We start from the raw sequence: 20,338 nt of genomic DNA on the forward strand, positions 1-20,338 counted from the left end.
TAGAACCAGAAATACCACGTGACCCAGCAATCCTATTACTGGATATATACCCAAAGGATTATAAATCATGCTACTATAAAGACACATGCACAGGTATGTTTACTGCAGCACTGTTCACAATAGCAAAGACTTGGAACCAACCCAAATGCCCATCAATGATAGACTGGATAAAGAGAAGCTGGCACATATACACAGTGGAATACAATGCAGCCATAAAAAAAGGATGAGTTCATGTCCTTTCCAGGGACATGGATGAAGCTGGAAACTGTCATTTTCAGCAAACTAACACAAGTACAGAAAACCAAACACCGTATGTTCTCACTCATAAGTGGGAGTTGAAGAATGAGAACACATGGACACAAGGAGGGGAACATCATACACTGGGGCCTGTTGGGGGCTGAGGGGCTAGGGGAGGGATAGCATTAGGAGAAATACCTAATGTAGATGACAGGTTGATGGGTACAGCAAACCACCATGGCACGTGTATACGTATGTAACAAACCTGCATGTTCTGCACAGGTACTCCATAACTTAAAGTATAATAATAATTTTTTTAAAAAAACCTAAATTAATGATTCCCAAACTTTTCTACCAAAACTTACCGTTGGCAATGATCTAAATTTGATTGACTCTCTCTTTTGGCATCTGATAGTTCTAAAAGTATCTTTTCCCTTTTATACATAATATTTATTTCCCTCATGCCCCAAATCATTGTCTATTTAACCTCAAACACATAAGGTTCTCATCTACCAATTTAAAGTTCCTCTACTACAAATCAACAATCATCTATGTAAATACTTTATTTTATTATCACTTTACCACCCTGCATTACTGCCCCATTTGCATAACATTTCAAACTTTCAAAACACCTTTTTAACTAGAGTACTTTAACTTTTTAAATATGGTTATAGTATCCCATAACCATATGGTTATAGTATCCCATAACCATATGGTTATAGTATCCCATAACCATATGGTTATAGTATCCCATAACCATATGGTTATAGTTATAACTATAGTTATAGTAACTATAGTAAAAAGTTAAAAACTTTTTAACTTTTTAACTATGGTTATAGTATTCCATAACCATAGTACCCACATATATGTATGTGAATTTTCTCCACAGGTCTTAACAAGCCTTAGAGACTATCAGAGGCAGTTTTCTGTACATACTTTACTTTAAACCTATATCTCAAAAATCTCAAATTCTTGCTGTTAGTTACTACACTACAAATAGCATCTTCTAACTGCCCAAAACTTAAGCTGGAAAACAAGAATGTAGATCAAGCAGAACCCCAGTTCAGTATTGAACCTTAATGATGTTCCTAAAATAAGATAAAATAGTGGGAAAAGGGCATGGGGATACACCAAGATTGAGGTCAGATACCCAAAAGTCGTAACAGGTTGCTTCTGTTGCCATGTTTATTAAGATAATTATATTCAAATTTATTATAATACACAATAAACATTTCATGAATATTTAGTATGTGGGCACACTCATTAAAAGTTTACTTCATTATCTCACTTATCACAACCATCCTCTAAGGCAGGCATATCAGTATTATTTTCCATTTTATAGGTGAAAAAAACTAAAGCTTAGAGAAGTAACTCTAAAAACTTCACTTAGGTATAAACCCACGTGGTCTAATCCAGAGCCCACCTACTATTCTGAGTATCTGTATGAACTTAAAACATAATATTGTTCATCAAAGGTATTATGTCTTATTTTACAACAGCTTTATTTTAAATATATAATAGCAAAATAATAACTATTTTGGAGGGAGTGTTAAGTTTTTGTTTTTCAGATCTCTAGTGTAGCAAGACATTTTAAATTCAAAAAGAAAGAGGTAATACCTCAAATACCCCTAAATCACTATTATTCTTCTAAGCTTGATTGTGGGAATGTGTCATTACACTTAAGTTCATAGAATTTTTTCTAAGGTCTATATATTTAGCAATTTGAACCTCTGTAGCATGTGATATTGAATGAAATAAAATTGCACATACTGTGCAGTGGAAGTAACAGACATTTTCATTTACACTTGTTATGAATGTCTGTGTCTTTTTCTAATAATTTTTCCTGTTTGAAGGAAAACACTTCAGATCAATAATTTTGCTGTCACTAATAGATTTCAGCAATGATGGAATGGTAAACACGAGGCATGTTCCTCAGATTTGGGATTAATAAAATTTTAGAGGTGAAGGGGATTTTAGAGATCATCTACTCAACTTTCCATTTTACAAAAAAATGATACTGAACTCCCACTGAAAAAAATCCAAAATAGAATTTCATCCAGTGTTCTTTCCCCACATAGTGGTAACAGAATCAAGACTGGTCAGTTTCTAGTCTTTGCTATCATAAATTTTTAGAATCAAATAAGAATATATTCAGTCAACATTTTAACATGAAAAAAAGGACAAAGAAAAAAAGAGGTGGTGATTAGGAAAAAAATATATATATATGTACATATATTATAAAGGTAAATCCAGGGTAAAATAATTTTCACAATAGAGATAATTGTAGAAAAACCATTATTTCTACAGCAAAAAAAGTAAAAGAATAAATATAAAAATCATACACAGATTTCCAAGAGATCATCTGCAGGGGAGAGACTACCATTTCCTAAAAAGGTGTTGAACAGAACTCAGGTGTATCTTGAAAAAGTGTTCAATTTTCAAATAAATTTGGAAGCACTAGACTAAACAAAGGTTAAGAGGTTCCACAATTATTACTCACATCTTCAATATGCCTTCATATACTGTGAATCTCCAAATGGAGGGATACATTATGTAGCCCTTTCCACATTTATTTAATCGTGTAAAAGCATTTTCATATAATACATACTATAACATCTCCCAGACAAGTGTTGCTAGAACAAAATTTAGGAAACATTGGGAGGCTACATCTGTAGAAAAAAAGACTAAGACCCATAGATGATCATAAATTCAAAATAAAGCACCATAAAGGGCTCTTTTAAAAAATGGGTAAAATATTTCAATTATGTGTATATTACTATTCTAAAATGTCCTTAGAGAACCATTCTGATATAGAGTACAAAAAAGTGGAGGTCAATCATTGTGAGTTCTACTGATACATAAATTAACCACCCTTGACATCATGGGGGCCTGGGTTTAAGCCACTGATTGTCACACCTTAACTTATTCCAATTCTAATTTGAAACTATCTGCCAGAGGAGCATTTTCACGGCAGAAGCAGGAAAAAGAAGAAACAGTGACTGATATAATGAATTACATTCTTAGGGAAAAAAGAATGAAGCAAAAAGACATCAAGACTTCAGTGAACCTCTAAAAAAGAAGTCTGCTTGCTCAGCACACTTTTCCCCTTTTAGTGACAGAAACTCCTCTCCTTTTAAAGACTTCCCTTGTTCCCTCTGCTGTGGTCTGAATGTGTGTGTCCCCCTCCAAAATTCACACGTTGAAATCTGACCCCCTACCCCACCCCACCCTGTGATGGTCTTAAAGAAGTAAAACCTTTGGAGGAGATTAGGTCCAAAAGGGTCCACCCTCATAAATGGGATTAGTGCCCTCATAAAAGAGGCTTGAGGGAGCCCTCTTGCCCTTCCAACATATATGGACATAGCTAGAAGCCACAGTTAAGAAGGCATTGTCCCTGACGAACACGCCCCCACCAGACCAGATCTGCTAGTGCCTTGATCTTTGACTTCCCGACCTCTAGAATTGTAAGAAATAAATTTCTGTTATTTATAAATTACCCAGTCTAAGGTATTTTGTTATAGCAGCCCACACTAAGACATCCTCTCTATGTGATTCTGGTGAGGTTACCTATTTCATATCCCCACTCCCAAGGATGGACATGTGATACAGACCTGGCCAATGAGACCTCAACCTCCTGGTTACAATGATGAGCTCCAAAATTGACATGTGAGTCATGCCAGGTGAAGGAGCATCCTGGAAGTTTATATACAAATGTCAGGAGAAAAAAAAATTTCCTCTGACTACCGTTTAACCAGCAATTCCATTACTGGGTATATACCCAGAGAAATAGAAATCATTCTACCATAAAGACACATACACATGAATGTTCACTGCACCACTATTCACAATAGCATGGAATCAACATAAATGCCCTTCAATGGCAAATTGGATAAAGGAAATGTGGTTTGTATACACACATCATGGAATACTATTCAGTCATAAAAAAAAAAATGAGATCATGTCTTCTGTGGGAACATGGATGGAATTGGAGGCCATTATCCTCAACAAACTAATGTAGGAACAGAAAATCAAATACCAGATGTTCTCACTTATAAGTGGGAGCTAAAAGAACTCATGGACACAAAGAAGGGAAGGACAGACACTGGGGCCTACTTGAGGGTAGGGGGTGGAAAGAGTTATCGGATAAGCAGGAAAAATAACTATTGGGTACCAGGTTTTGTACCTAGGTGATGAAATAATCTGTACAACAACCCCTTTGACACGAGTTTACCTATATAACAAACCTGCACATGTACCCTTGAACCTAAAATAAAAGTTAAAAAAAAAAAGGAAATATTTCCTCTGGACTCACTAATTGGGAAGGGGAAAACATGAAATTGTCTATTACTATAACTTCTCAATCTAATCCTCCTCTATAACCTCACAATTCTGACTATAAGAAGAAAGTCAGCCTGCAACATACTCAGAAAACAGGGCACTGAAATGGAGAGTAAGAGTCCATGATTACATTGCTTCCCGATCACATTATTTGAGTCCCTTAGACCAGCTCCTCCTCTGTAATCTACAGCTATGTAAGTTTCCCTCTTCGCTTAAGCTAATTTTGATCTCAGTAACTCTCATTTGCAATAAAGAATCCTAATAAAAGGCTCCTGTGTAACTCAAGAGATACATCCAAAAGAACTTGTAAAGCTAAAAAGCTAATACCCAATGAAGGTGGGAATATTAATTAATACATCTTTATTGGCAAGTAAATTATCTGTTAAAATTTTTAAGTTAATACACCCTTGATCCCAAAATTTTACATATAGTAATCTTACATTATAAAAAACTTATAAACATGTAATGATCAATGTATAATATTATTATCTACAACATTTGTCTCAGTGAAAAATTAGAAACCTCGATGTCCATCAATTAAGGACTAATTAAATACAGTATAACCTACAATGCAATAAGATAGACCCATTAAAGTGGAAGATATATATAAACATCTTTGACGATCTCTATGAAATAATTCTGACATGCCAAGGAGTACAATGTAGTAGTTAAGAGCTTACATTCTACAGACAGATTACATAGATTCAATTTGCAGCCTGTTCGTTTACTGCACTAACTTGAGCAAGTTACTTAATCTCTCTCTGTGACAATTTCCTCAACTGTAAAATGGTGATAACACTAACATATTATTATGAGGATTAAATGAATTAACAGGTTCTGTAACAGGCTCTAGAAGGTATTTTACACTTCACAGGCTCTCAATAAACTACTATTATTTTCACTAATATGAAAAGATGTCCAAAATATGCTAGAGTTAGGGAGTGAAGGAAGAAAGTGCAAAATAGTATATATGAGCAAGAACCACAATCTCAAATGCCTACCAAGGTCAGGCAGCCAACACATATTAAACAGAAACTGTGGGAAACTGGAGAATGCATGTCCTATCTTATGCGGACAGGAACTCTAAACTACTATTATCTGAGAAACATTGTGTGTTGCTGAATCTTAAGAAGCAAAAAAACAGGGATTTTATATGAAATATCTTTTTTTAAGTGTTAGAAACAAATACTTTTTCTAAAATACAATAGGGGGCCAATGAAACATTGGTCAAATAGGGCCAGCGGTCCATCAATTTGCAAACTCTGATGTACTGTATGACACACATACACATATTCAAATATATCAAATATATGACTGTACACAAAAGAATAAACAAAAAGATTTTTAAAGTGGTTAACACTAGAGAGAAACTAGAGAAGTAATGTGATGAGGCTTAATTTCCCATTTTACCTTTCTATGTTTTTACATTCTTTATAACACATAAATACACTTTAATAAATTTTTTAAACTAATTAAAAGAATGACATAAGAATTTAGGAGCTTTCTTATTTGCAATTTTTAAAATGTTCTTTTATATTTTATATTGACATACAATAATTATACATATTTATGAGGTACATAGTGATGTCTCAATACATACAATGTATGGTGATCAGATTAGAATAATTAATATATCCATCATCTCGAACATTTATCATTTCTTTGTGTTGGGAACATTCAATATCCTCCTTCTAGCTATTTGAAACTGTATATTACTGTTAACTATAGTCACCCTACAATGCTATAGAAGACAAGAATTTATTTCTCCAATCTAGCTGTAATTTTGTATCCCATAACAAATCTCTCCCTGTATCCCTTTCACCTGACTCTTCCCAGTCTCTAGTATCCTCTGTTCTACTTTACTTCTATGAAACCAACTTTTATTAGTTTCCACACAATAGTGAGGACATGCAGTGTTTAACTTTCCATTCCTGGCTTATTTCACTTAATATAACATCCTCCAGTTCCATCCATGTTGCCATAAATGACAGGATTTCATTCTTTATGGCTGAACAGTATTCCATCATGTATATATATCACATTTTCTTTGTCCATTCATCTGCTGTTGGACATGTGCTGTTAGACTGAGTCTTTATCTTAGCTATTGTGAATAGTGCTGCAATAAATATGGTACACATGTCTCTTCCATATACTGATATCCTTTTCCTTGGGTAAATGCCGAGTGGCAAAACTGATGGATCATATGGTAGTTCGATCTTTAGTCCTTTAAAGAACCTCTATACCATTCTCCATAGTGGCTGTACTTGTTTGCATTCCTATCAACAGTATATAAGAGGTATATATACTGAGTATCAACAGTATATAAGAGTATATCCTTTTCTCTACATCCTTGGCAGCATTTGTCATTCTTTGCCTTTTTTATAATAGTGATCCTAATTGGGTAAGATAATACCTCACTGTGGTTTTGATTAGCATTTTCCTGATGATTAACGATACTGAACATTGTTTAATATATTTTTTGGCCATTTGTATTTGTATTTCTTTTGAGAAATATCCCACCTTTTTTTAAATCAGATTGGGTTTTTTGTGGGTTTTTTTGTTTTTTCTGGGTTTTTTAATTTTTTATTTTTTGGCTGTTAAGATGTTTGAGTTCCTTATATATCCTAGATATTAATCCCCTGTCAGATGAACAGTTTGCAAATATTTTCTCCCATTCTGTAGGCTGTCTTTCACTTTGTTGGTTATTTCCTTTGCTGTACAAAAGTTTTTTAGGTTGCTATAATCCACTTATTTTTGCTTTTTTTGCCTGTGCTTTTGAGGTCATTTATAAATTTTTTTCCCAGACCAATGTCCTGAAACATTTCCCCTATGTTTTCTTCTAGCAGTTCCATAGTTTCCTGTCTTACATGTAGGTCTTTGATTTATTTTGGGTTAATTTTTGTACAGAATAAGAGGTGCAGCTCTAGTTTCATTCTTCTGCATATAGATATCCTTTTTCCCAGAAACAATTCTTAAAGATATTGTCCTGTGATCAGCAAGTGTTCCTGGGACCTTTCTCAAAACTCAGTTGGCTGTAGATATCAGGATTAATTTCTGGGTTCTCTACTCTGTTCCTTTGGTCTATTTGTCTGCTTTTACACCAGTACCATGCTGTTCTGGTTACTATCACTTTGTAGTATATTTTAAAGTCTGATAGTATGATGTCTCCAGCTCTGTTCTTTTTGTTCAGGATTGCTTTGGCTAGTCCAGGTCGTTTATGGTTCCATACATATTTTAACTTTTTTTTTCCTATTTCTGTGAAGAATGTCATTGGTACAGAATGTCACTGATAGGACTGCATTGAATCTGTAGATTGCTTTGGGTAGTGCCCACTTGCAGTTTAATTCAAATGTAACTTCTACAATGTGGACATTAATTTTATGAAAGCATAATCATTTCAGTTTAGACTATAATCAAAATGTTCTCTATAGACTCTTAGGTGAAAGTGAAGAGGGGGTGGGCACCATCCTGTAAATGTTTCTTCATCTTTATACATCTGAAAATAGTATTTTTACTCTATTCAGTTTCTTCTTCTTCTTTTTTTGTTTTTTGTTTGTTTGTTTGTTTTTGTTTTGTTTTGTTTTTGAGACGGCGTCTTACTCTGTCGCCAGGCTAGAGTGCAGTGGCACAATCTCGGCTCACTACAATCTCTGCCTTACGGGTTCAAGTGATTCTCCTGCCTCAGCCTCCCGAGTAGCTGGGATTACAGGTGCACACCACCACACCTGCCTAAATTTTGTATTTTTAGTAGAGACGGGGTTTCACCATGTTGGCCAGGATGGTCTCGATCTCCTGACCTCGTGATCCGCCCACCTCGGCCTCCCAAAGTGCTGGGATTACAGGTGTGAGCCACTGCACCCGGCTCAGTTTCTTATTTATAAGATATCCAACAGTTCTTAACCACTAATTAGACTTTAAAGATTGTTAATTTTGAGTGCACGTTAACGTGTTTTTTAAAAGAACAAGAAATAATTAAAGGAAACATTTCATTTTTACTTAGCATTCAAACTGCACTTAATCTCTTTCACTCATAAATTTCTGGATTTTTATTAACATTTGGAGCATCAGGCAGACACATTTAGCCATGATCCTGAAATCGTGAAACACTATACAAAGAAATAAATAAAGCTATTTATTATAGTAATACCCACTCATTTTCTGATGCCCTGAACCCAAAAGTGAAAATACGTGCTTTTAGACCCTCACTTCAAATCTAACCGGATGTAATAATTCTTGGCAAGTTTATGTGGTTCCCAAGGATATAGTAGATTCAAAACCGGAAGAGGAAGGTGAAGTGGGTAAAACCTGAAAAGCACATACGTTATGGAAACACACTATCACATCACAGTAACAGATATTCAGAAGAGAATACAGAAATATAATTGCTGACCAGGCACGGTGGCTCACACCTGTAATCCCAGCACTTTGGGAGGCCGAGGCAGGCAGATCACTTGAGGTCAGGAGTTCAAAACCAGCCTGGCCAACATGGTAAAACTCTGTCTCTACTAAAAATGCCAAAAAAAAAAAAAAAAAAAGCCAGACATGGTGGCAGGCACCTGTAATCCCAGCTACTCAGGAGGCTGAGGCAGGAGAATCGCTTGAACCCGGGAGGCAGAGGTTGCAGCAAGCTGAGATCCCACCACTATTGCCAGCCTGGGTGACAGAGTGAATCGGTCTCAAAAAAAAAAAAAACAAAAATTTTGTATCAAAAAAATGGCTTGACATAAAAACAGTTTTGGTGCTTGTACTTGTTATCTATTTTAAAAATAAAATATAAAGGCACTTTATTCCTTGAAATGAAACATAAATGAAGCATGAATGTGTCAATATCCAACTTGACCGAATAATGTTTTCATGGTAGTGCTAGAATATATGCTTCAAGACAAGAAAGATTGAACTGTCTTAATCACTACTGTATCCCTCACTTACCACAGGGCCTTGGTACATAGTAGGTGTTGAATACTGAATACATTATGGTTACCTTGATGGGTTCATCAAGGTAAACATACTTACCCCCATTTAAAGGTAAAAAAAACTGTGGTAAAATGTGCTTATCTTGAAAGTGGGAGAAGAGGCATAACTTTTGACTTCTGTCAGTGTCATTTTGATCACCAGAATCAACATAACAGCATTTTCAGAATTTTTTTTACCTATTTCAAATTTTTAGTTTTTAAGATATCAAATTTCATTACTCTAAAATAATCCTCCCACAAATGATACCCAATTAAAGCAATATACAATATTAAATACTATAAAACATCTCAAACACACATCATTATAAATATCATCCTGTTACCAGAAAAACATACCTTTTAAATACTATTCAACCTCACTCCACCTACCCTAAACTATCCTTTTAGTAATAATAGCCAAGTTCTGGTTTACTTAAATGTTTCCTAAGGTACTATACAAACTTCACACCACCCAGTTTTTTATTAAACACCTTCTATCCAGTTACTTCATTAATAGATGCTATGACAAAAGGGCACAAAAGAAGTAAAGAACACAACCACATGTCTCAAGAACTTTAAAATCTACTTTGAATAAGACATGTATACAAGAAACTGTGGCAAATTGCTCCCAAAGCAACATACAAAGACGAAGGAACCAAAAATGACTGAGTATCTCATCTGAAAATGCTAGGCATTTTCATATGTGTAACCTCTATTAGTTCTGAAAACTGTGTAAAGTAGGTATTATCATCTTTATTTTGGAGGAGAAAACTGAAATTCAGAGAGGTTAAATGACTTCCCAAAATAAAGAGCTAATGAGGGTCTGAAATCCAAGTCTATCTGACTCCAAAGTTCTATCCTTTTTAAGCTATACCATGCACCCTCCCACATATAGATGATTACAGGGTATAGACAACATTTATAAACATTGTAAGGAAAACAAAGATATCATTGAAGAGAATAATTCCTAGGAAATATTTTATTGACAAAGTCAGTCCTGAGCTGTGTCTGAAACCTAAGTATAAGACTGCTAATAACAGAAAGATTGTCACAAAAATTTCCAAATAAAAAATCTAAATATTTTCCTTCTTTGATCATTCTCCTATTTCTTATTCTCTTGCATTTTTACGTATAACCTACCCTCCCCTATAATCATTCCCATTACAAAGACAGAAAAAAATTAACTAGGTCTAATATCCTATATTTCTCCTTCCTGCTGGTCAGAATGCTAAAAGATAGAAACATATATTGCCATGAGAGCCTTGAAGTGATCTTAGAAACCAATTTCTCCATTTTAGTGGTAAGAAAAGCTGAGAGAGGGTTACATAACACACTGAAGGTTACAAAACTTTACTAGCCAAAATAGTATGAGAACATAGTTCTTACAGTGTTCTTTCTATGATCCAGTGCTCCTTAAATTTTTTGCCACAAAGTGCCAATAATACAGAAGAATGATGAGATCTGGAGCTCACTTGAAATATAATGGGTTCGCTTGAAATTTCTTTGAAGTTTCTAATTTCATCTTAAAGCCTCACATAAATTCTATACTTTGTGCCTAATTTACTCATGATTATCTTCTCATTAAAGTTATTTAAATTAATACCATCAAGTAAAATTGGTACTTAAAAAATTATTATGTTTGTTTCCATGGCTTAGATTCTAAGCCTTATAGTATCCCTTGACATAATGTCATGTACTTCAGTTTGAGAAGAATGCCCCAATTATGGTGACCATTCCTTCATCATATTTCATTCCCTTGCTGCTTTATTTTCCAAATTAAGAATTCTTTTTAAACCTAATTACACTCTTTCAAAATGTATAAATACTGACAAAGCTACTGTTAAAATTGTTGGGTGTGTTTAAACACAAAATTTTCAAGAAGCTCTCCTTAGTTAAAATTAATTGATGAAATACCATTTAGTTTATAAATTCATTAAAGAACCTGGATAGAACTTCTACTTAGCAATACTTCATTGAACATTTCCTTTTTGAGAGATCACTCAAAAAAATTTTTTAATGAAAGTAAGATTACATGCCATTCATATTAACTACAGTACCAATTACTTTTAAGCAGGTTAAACAATCTTTTCTTCTTCCTTGGTATTTATCTTCTCTGCCCAGATGTGAAGGAAGAAATCCTTTGTGGTTTCACTACTTTCTTTTTCAGGTTTTTTTTTTTATACATTTCAAATTCCAAATATGCTTCATTATTCTTCAATCCTATTTACAGAAACAGAGTAATAGATTTTATCTATTTTACTGATTGTTTTTAAAAACACTCTGTTCAACTTAGGAATCTATCACCAGTAAGAGTAAAAATAGACTCTTATTCATCACTTCCTCCCTAAAAACATACTATTGATTTTCCACCAAATGCCTGTTCGAAGTCAAATAGTCTTATGTGTTTTTAATATATTTAAAACTCTAATTGTATAGCAACTAAGACTTTTTCAAATCTTTGGTCAGTGATGATAGTATTAAGTATATTCACTTTGAAGTCAAATCGTCACATGTGTTTTTAATATAGCTAAAATTCTTCTTGTATAGCAACTAATACTTTTTCAAGTCTTTGACCAATGATAATAGTACTAAGTACATTCATTAGAATTTAACATTTTCCTACTTTGACTAAACATTTAATTCTCTAATACATTGCTTCCAACAAAAAATTCACAAAATAACAATCTAGTTCAAGAAATAGGATTCCTTTCAAGTCATATAGATCTATATTAAAAACACATCTTGAAAAAAACAGCTAAGTTTGCCAGAACACACAATTCCACTTAGCAGGCTTTAATAGTAATTTGCCTACTTAATGACATCTATTCTCAAAACAGATATATGTATATATCCTTATCAATAAATGGGCTTTTCAGAAAATAATACTGACACATAATATACCAGAATAGGTTTCAAGAACGTAAAAATGTAAATGTTTAAACAACTGCAGAGTTACAAGGGTAGCATCTGCTTGGCTTAAATTTTTTTTTGAATATTCTGAATGACTTCATTTATGAATAACTGAAATACTCCCTACATGCTACTGTAATATTTTGATGTTCTAATTTACAATTAGTCTTTTAACTAATCTCTAGTACCTAGTGTATTTGTTCCAATATCTCTTACTGAGTTCAAATCAACAAGTTAGTGCAATTAAAATGTATATTACTAGAGCAAAAATATGATTTTTAAAAATGCTCTTTCCCAAAAATTTGTACCTTTTTCTCATTCATGCCACTATTAGTGACAATTTAGGTAATGGATTATCATCTTTGGCTAAGTGCCTTGGTATCAAACATTAGCTGTAGCGAGCTAATATGATATTAAGTAGCCAATGGGATAATCTATATGATTCTACACTATATACATACATGTAGTCATTATTTTCCTGGTAACGTTTCTGTAGAGCTTTCACAGTGGTAAAACTAATATGATGCTTTGACAAACAGCTTCTTTCAAAATAGAAAAAAAGTATATGAAGAGTGACACATTCCAGATATAGTAAGTCTGCTGTGTAACTAGTAAGATTGACTTTAAGTATAATTACTACTAAAGCTGTTAGAAAAAAATTCTACATCTGCACCACATCTTGTTTCTAGTTTTGTAGTAGTAGATACTTGTTTATTTGCTTCATGTTACTCATTACCACATTACCTTTAGTCTCTTCTATAAATAGTAATAGAAATAGAGAACATTAGACACAGAAATATTTCAAACTAGACCTTAGGTCACCAAACACCATGTGACTTTCATTTCTGTCAAGTCAACATAAGACAGTTTTGAACAAAGATATTGTTCTTAGAGATGGAGAGTAACATTCAACATAAAATGTTTCCACATACAGCCTATTTTACACAGATACATGTTCTCATTTTCCTGATTTAAAAAAATTAGTATAACTAGAATATCCATGTTACATTAATTATCATAATCTTATTTTCAAGTGCTTAATAATTCAAAATAATGAAGCAAAAAATGCTTCTGCTAAATATTTCCCTTTCTACCATTATTCTTTCACAAACCTAATACAATTAATTTATTTGATGAGAAGTCTCAACAGACTATGTATTAAATTTGCCAAATTCATAACTGAAATGAAGATAACAAAAACATCTAATGGATGAAAAGTTTCAGAGAACAAGTATCTTTCAACAGGTAATAAAAAATGTCACAAAGAAGTCAATTAAAAACTTTAGAAATGACAATATGATTTCACAAAATACTAAGTAACATATTGTAAAATGTGTGTGTGGGTAGATCACACTTTCCACTATATTTGTAAAACAGATGTAGATAAAATACTTAAAATTAGTATTATGAAGCATGCCAAGGAGATTTTCTAAAAGAGGCCCTCCACCTTTTAAGAGAGCCACAAATTATAATTTACAAAAACTACAGTTCAACTCAACTTTCTTAAGTATGAAATCACAATACTTGAGTTCAGTAAAGAATAATTCTACATAGTAAACTGCAAAATCTGAAGTTCTAGAATACACAAATTTGCATAGCACAGCTTCATTTTTCTAAGTTCTTTCCTCAAAATCACATATCAGGCAAGACCACAGAAATTAAACTGTTGATAATGAAACCCACTAGTTACAGACTTGAGAAAAATCAGTTTTCTTTCCTCTCCATCACAGTAGACAATATCTGTATCAATAACTTTTCAAGAAAAAGCCTAAGTTATTTCTGACTTCAAATATACGTTATCAGCAAAACCTACTTTCCTCTATTATCACTTTTTCCCAATCTGTAGCTGCCTTTTCATTCCTTCAGCTACATCCTTGTTCCTGGCCCTAGACTTTTCCCCCTAGACTACTGTACCTCATTCTCATGATAGCTTCCCCTGATTGTCTTTAATTCCACTGTCAATGTTAATGTTATCTTCTCTCTGACATTTTACCTATGCCACCTACCTATTCCACTTGAGCTTTTCAAGGCCTTTATATTACATTTTTATTCTGCTCAGGAGCCTCATCATCAACTACATATTTATTTATAAAGTGGCAGCTGACTTTCAACTCCCCTTAAAATTGCCAGTTTCTTCTTGACTCTAGCAAATGTATTAAATTCTCCCTTCAGGTAGTTATATTTGCTCCTAATCCATCTGAATATGGAATTTCTTTTGCAGTTAACCCCAAACTCATAGGAAATGTATTTAGAAAAGTTTTGCACAATAATTACAAGCAATGTTTCTTGAGTTGTTTGCCTATCAACGTTATCCATATCAGACTGTAGGGACACGAGATAAGGGCTGCATCTTTCAAAGCAGTCTGTACAACACCTACCTGCTATGTCACTTCACAAAGCTAAGATGATTCGTTAAATGAAACTATTATTTAATGGAAAGCTTAAGCAGAAATGTTCATTTTAAAAATATCTCAACGGTATAACTTTTAAACATCTACGGCCTTTTTTATTTCCACAGACAACTGACATATTTTGGTTTCTCACTACTCTATTAATTGTTAAAGAATGGCTAGAATTTAAAGTGCAAGTTGAGGGTAGATAAAGGACATACACTTTCACATCCCATCATCAGATTATTCGAAAATTGGCAATGTCAGCTCCAGGAATTCTGAAATACAACTGAATCTTCACATAACCAAACAGTTTCAGGACCAAAAGAACAGAACAGCGTACCTTTCTGATTTGGGGGTTCCCTTTTCTGCAATTGGTTTAGACTAGTTTCACTACCAAAGTGTCTTTTGATCAGGAAAATTCAATTAATCACCATCGATATACGGAAAGAATACCAGGGAAAGGTAATCCTTTACTTAAAAGAGAGAAAAGGGGGCTTTGGATATCACCTTTTCATAAAATTCAGCAACTAAATTAAGCTTTGCACTCAGTATCTGCCGGCAGCCTCAGACCTTTTTTTTCTACCTAATAATAAAAGCAAGTCTTATTCAATTTAGTCCCTTCTCGAGCACCGTCTCGACCTGTCAGAATTTGGCAGTTAAAAAAAAATTTTTAAAAAGAAGTAAGGGAAACACTAGGATTCCCGTCCACATTACTTCTTTTTCCGAAATCACATCACTGAGTCTTGGACTTCCTTCACTCCAAACTAAGCCCTCAGATTCCAAATATAGTTCTTTAACCCCCGCCTCGCCACTCAATTACACATAAACCTTGCCAACTACAGAACCACAGCAGAAACCCCTACAAATCGGCTAGCCGTTCATCTTGGAAGTCATGCCCTGCAGCAACTGCCGATCGCCGAAGTGACGGATATTAACCAAATTCAGCGCAACGGAATCAGACATGCAGAACACACACGGCTTTCGCGAGGGAGGGAAACGCGACCCGGGAAAAGTGCGCTCCTCACCAGCCTCGGGACGCTCCACCGGGGTGGGGGTTCCCAGAAAGGAGGGGGAGAGGAGCCCGAGTAGGGGAATCCTGCCCTCTCAAGTAAAAAGAGCTGGATCCCCCGGCCGCAGGCTGCAGCCCGTCCTCTCTAAGGCAACGACGAGGCAGAGGGCCCTTTGCTCGGAAAAGCAGAAGGCAGACACTTTCTGAGGTCCGGATCAAGCCGATCCCCCATCCCCCGAAGGAGGCGAAGGGTGCCCCATGGGTGGCTGAGGGGATGCCCGGCCCGCGAGGGGACAACCCGAGGAGAAGCAGTTTCATCTGATTAACACCTGAGTCGCGTCCGGGCAAGCACAGCTACTGGCGTGGGGCCGCCCGGGTGGGGGAAGGGAAGGGGAGGAAGGGGGTGGAGATGGGATTCCCCCCTCTCTCAGAAGAGCACTAACGGAGGATGCGTCCGGGCCAGCGGAGAGCGGCATGCTTCAGACTGCGGAGCCGGGATCCCGCCGCCTGCAACGACAGCGCGGATCCCGCAGCGCCCTCCGCACCGGCCCCTCGGTCCCCGGGGGCCCAGGACTTTGTCTCCGAAGGCGCTGGGGCCTGACATCCCACGGGGTAGACCACGGCTCTGGGGGGCTGGGGAAAGGGACCCGCGGGAACACCCCCAATCTCCGGCGGTTCTCAGCTGTTGTAAAATGCACCCCCGCGGTTCCCTTCTTCAGCTTTCCCTCCTCCCGAGGCCGCAGAGAAGGGCCACCACAGGCGAAAAGCCTAAGGCAAGTCAGGGACTGCAGCCTCATAGGTCCCGTACCTCCTCCCCCGGTTACCTGTAAGGACTCCGACACGGATTTGATGGTCGTGGTTAGTAAGGATCATTCCCTCGGTCGCCATGTTTCCCAGCGCAGTCACCGCACTGACAGGAGCCGGGAGAAATTGGAGCCCGGAGCGCGCGGGCCGGGAGCGCGCTCGCCGAGGAGAGCGCGAGAGCTAGAGAGCCAGGGAAGCGCGAGGAAAGCGGGGAAGGAGTGGGAGGCCGTAGAGTGCTCGGTGGCCTGCGTGGGGGAGAGGCCGCGCTGGGAGTGCGCGGGTCCGCGGGAGGGGACGGAGTCAGGGCGTGCGACCCCAAGTCCGGCAAGAAGGAGGCGAGCTTGGGGGGTCGGTGGCCGCACGGGGAGAGCGCGCGGAGGCGGCGGAACGAGGCTGGAGATGCTCGGGCCGCTCTGCGGAGCGCGAGACCCAAGGCAGCTAGATGGCAGGACTGAGAGGAAAGGAGAGCACACGCTCTGGAGGTTGCGGGGGCGGACTCGGGGACAGGGGCGGAGCTACACCCTGAGGCGTGGAACTCGTGGAGAGTGAGGGGAGGAGTGAGGGCTCGGGTGCTGAGTACCGGGAGCGGGAAGGAGCGGGCCCAGCCTGAGTAGGACCGCGGATCGCTCCTGGGCGCGCTAGTAGCCCGGGATTGGCTGAGTGAACGCGGAGCGTGTGCGCGCGAGGCACGAACGCAACCTCGGCCGGGCCCCAGACAGAAGCAATCCCCTGCCGAGCCTGACACTTCGTCGGTTGTCCGCGCCTCCGGCAGGCTGTAGCCGGCGGGCCGGCCTTCTAAGGGGACCGCGGGAGGAGCGACACTGGCTCAGTACGTCGGGCCCCGTCTTGCAGCCTTCGGGAGCGGCCGGCCGCCCCACTGAAGGCGCTGGGGAACCTAGAGGTGCCTTAGAAAGCTGCGTGAGTGGCAGAACGGCGGCTACTATGATAGAGAGAGCTCGCCGTGGGCGAAGAGGGAGGTATCCTGTCCCGCCCAGTGTTAGCCGCTGGCTTCCTCAGTCGGCTCTCCCTGAAGGAAGATTTCCGCTTCACCTGTGCTTTAGGATTCTATCTCCAGTCAATGCCTACAAGACGATCCTCACAGGCGAAGCTTCGGAGTCTGAGGCAGGGCAAGTGGAGTGGAGACACCTGGCTTCTCTTCCTCGCTGTCCCACGGTTTTATGGCCTTAAGCCTCTTCGCCATGAGCGCTGCTTTTAGGTGAAAAGCATCTATCTCCTTAGCGAACGAGAACGTGTTCCACCTGAATCACAGTCCATTGCCGCAGCGATTCTCATTTCAGTATTCGTGGAATGTGGGATTACCATGAAAATAGCTTTTGTTGCCATTTATTTCCATGTGCCTTTCATGAAACGTGTTATTAATCACCTGTAGCTATTCTACGTTAGTTTCTTACTATCTTTCTGGACCTTTCAGCTTCTGAATTTTAAAAAGTTATATGCGTGTGTGTGTGTATACACACACTCATATGTATATATTTTTTCTTCTTAGCTGTAGTAAACCTGGAGGCATAAAAGTGAAAAGCAAAGTGAAATATGTATAATATCAGTGTTTATACACAAATTTCAAAGTCACTTTGATTGTTTTGTTTTTTGATCCGAAGTCTCGCTTTGTCGCCAGGCTCGAGTGCAGTGGCATGATCTCGGCTCACTGCAACCTCCACTTCCCGGGTTCAAGCAATTCTCCTGCCTCAGTCTCCCCAGTAGCTGGAACTACAGGCACGCGCCACCACGCCCAGCTAATTTTTGTGTTGTTAGAAGAGACGGGGTTTCACCATGTTGGCCAGGATGGTCGCGATCAAGATCTTGCCCTCGTGATCCACCCGCCTCGGCCTCCCAAAGTGCTGGGATTACAGGCGTGAGCCACCATGCCTGGCCAATTATGAGAATTTTATTGTTCCGTTGGAACATGAAATTACTCATCCTCTGAAGATTCACGTGCTTATATATTTCATATTAAATAATGGGGCCTACAAAGTAGATGATGGATGGAATTGAAGTGGGTAAAATAAATTAATGGTTTTTTGCTTTTGTTTTTAGTATGTGTATTGCTAGTATTTTTGACAGTGATTGAAAATTTAAGCCAGTTCATGAACTCATTTCCTCGTTGTCACCTTAGGTCCTGGTGGCCAACGGGTTGTTAACTAGTTTTAAATGAGAGATAAAGATGAGAAAATATGTCCAAGAGAATGATTTCCTTTATCTCAAACTAAACATGAAAAGCAAATAGTTGGTTATATTGTTATCTTTCTAACCTATCTTTATTCTCTGCAACACACTCTAAATGGTTAGAAAATACCTTGAGCTTATCATCTATCTTACGTCTATCTTATACGTAAGGTCTAAACCTGCCCATTAACAGGTTGTGACCTTAAACAAATTTGGGCCTTTTCCTTCATCCTTTAAATAAGGTGGTAGACTAAGTAAGTACCTTTTAAGTATAGTGGTAGACTAAATAAGCACTCCTGTAATTAGAATATTCTATAATTATTCATGGAAGAAAACTGGCACTTTATTTCACAAATCAATAATAAGAGGACAAGAGACGAACTTTCTGCATTGATAAAAGGGATGATGGTTAAATTGATTAAAATTTAAGTGGGGAAGGGTAGATATGGATTAAACTTTCTAAAGCAGCAGTCCCCAACGTTTTTGGCACCCGGGACCTGTTTTGTGGAAGACAATTTTTCCATGGATGGGGATGGGGAGGGGTGATGGTTTCCGGATGAAACTGTTCTAGAACACCTCAGATCATAAGGTATTAGATTCTGATAAGAAGCCACAACCTAAATCCCACGCATCCGCAGTTCCCACGCATCCGCAGTTCACAATAGGGTTCGTTGTTCTATGACAATCTAATGCAGCCACTGATCTGACAGGAGGCGGAGCTCAGGCAGTAAGGGTTGCTGGCTGCTGTGTGGCCTGGTTCCTAATAGGGCACGGACGGGTACCTGTCCGCGGCCCGGGGTTTGGGGACCCCTGTTCTAAAGTATATGGAAGTTTATTAACATTCATTATATTTTTACTGACTGTAAGTATTAAAATTCCTTAAAAAAAATACAACTAAATTATAATGCTTGTCTTTCAACAGTTTTTCTTAAGTGTATGCATCGTTCTCAAATTCAGCAACCTTTTACAAACAAAACTTACGAAGGAAAGACACAATGACCTCACTGTCTAGAGTGAACTTTTACAGATGAATGAATATTATAATATGTACACACCATTACTCTTTTTACAGTGCGACATTTCTTCAGAATTCATCCTGGAATCAAATGTTATGCCAAAGAAAATTTTCTGAAAGGTAGGAGAGAGTGTCATTTTCCAAATATTGATAAATGTCTCAGGAAACATGGGGCATGGGGTGTGGTGTGGGTTGGGGTGGGAGTTTGTATGTAAATAATTAGAAGTGCCCAGGAAGTTATTCTTCCCATTCTTAGGGTTTTCATCATGAAAACTACAAGAGTTTCCATTAACCATCTAAGACAACATAAAAAAATAGGTTAACGTGGCTTTCATTACAATTATCATGGAGATGAAACTTTATATTTCAATAGGAATGAAGTTACTTTATTTATTTATTTATTTTTGAGACAGTCTTGCTCTGTCAGCCAGGCTGGAGTGCAGTAGCACCATCTCAGCTCACTGCAACCTCTGTCTCCTGGGCTCAAGCAATTCTC

General features: G+C 37.7%; 1 protein-coding gene across 7 annotated transcripts in view; it reads right to left on the reverse strand.

Annotated features, from left to right (window-relative positions):
* The window catches only part of GPHN (gephyrin), a 734,237-nt gene extending 716,270 nt beyond the window's left edge, over positions 1-17,967 (reverse strand). For 5 of the 7 annotated variants that reach the window (XM_011949717.1, XM_011949714.1, XM_011949715.1 and 2 more), the window contains exon 1: positions 16,664-17,314. In XM_011949717.1, coding sequence (XP_011805107.1) covers positions 16,664-16,727 — 64 coding nt within the window. In that variant the 5' untranslated portion in view covers positions 16,728-17,314. Of the gene's footprint in view, positions 1-16,663 lie in introns of all 7 variants that reach the window. The other 2 variants (XM_011949716.1, XM_011949712.1) reach the window with 1 other exon arrangement.
* Between the last annotated feature and the right edge of the window lie 2,371 nt (positions 17,968-20,338).

Source organism: Colobus angolensis, unplaced genomic scaffold, assembly GCF_000951035.1.
Source record: "Colobus angolensis palliatus isolate OR3802 unplaced genomic scaffold, Cang.pa_1.0 Scaffold3, whole genome shotgun sequence".
NCBI lineage: Eukaryota > Metazoa > Chordata > Mammalia > Primates > Cercopithecidae > Colobus > Colobus angolensis.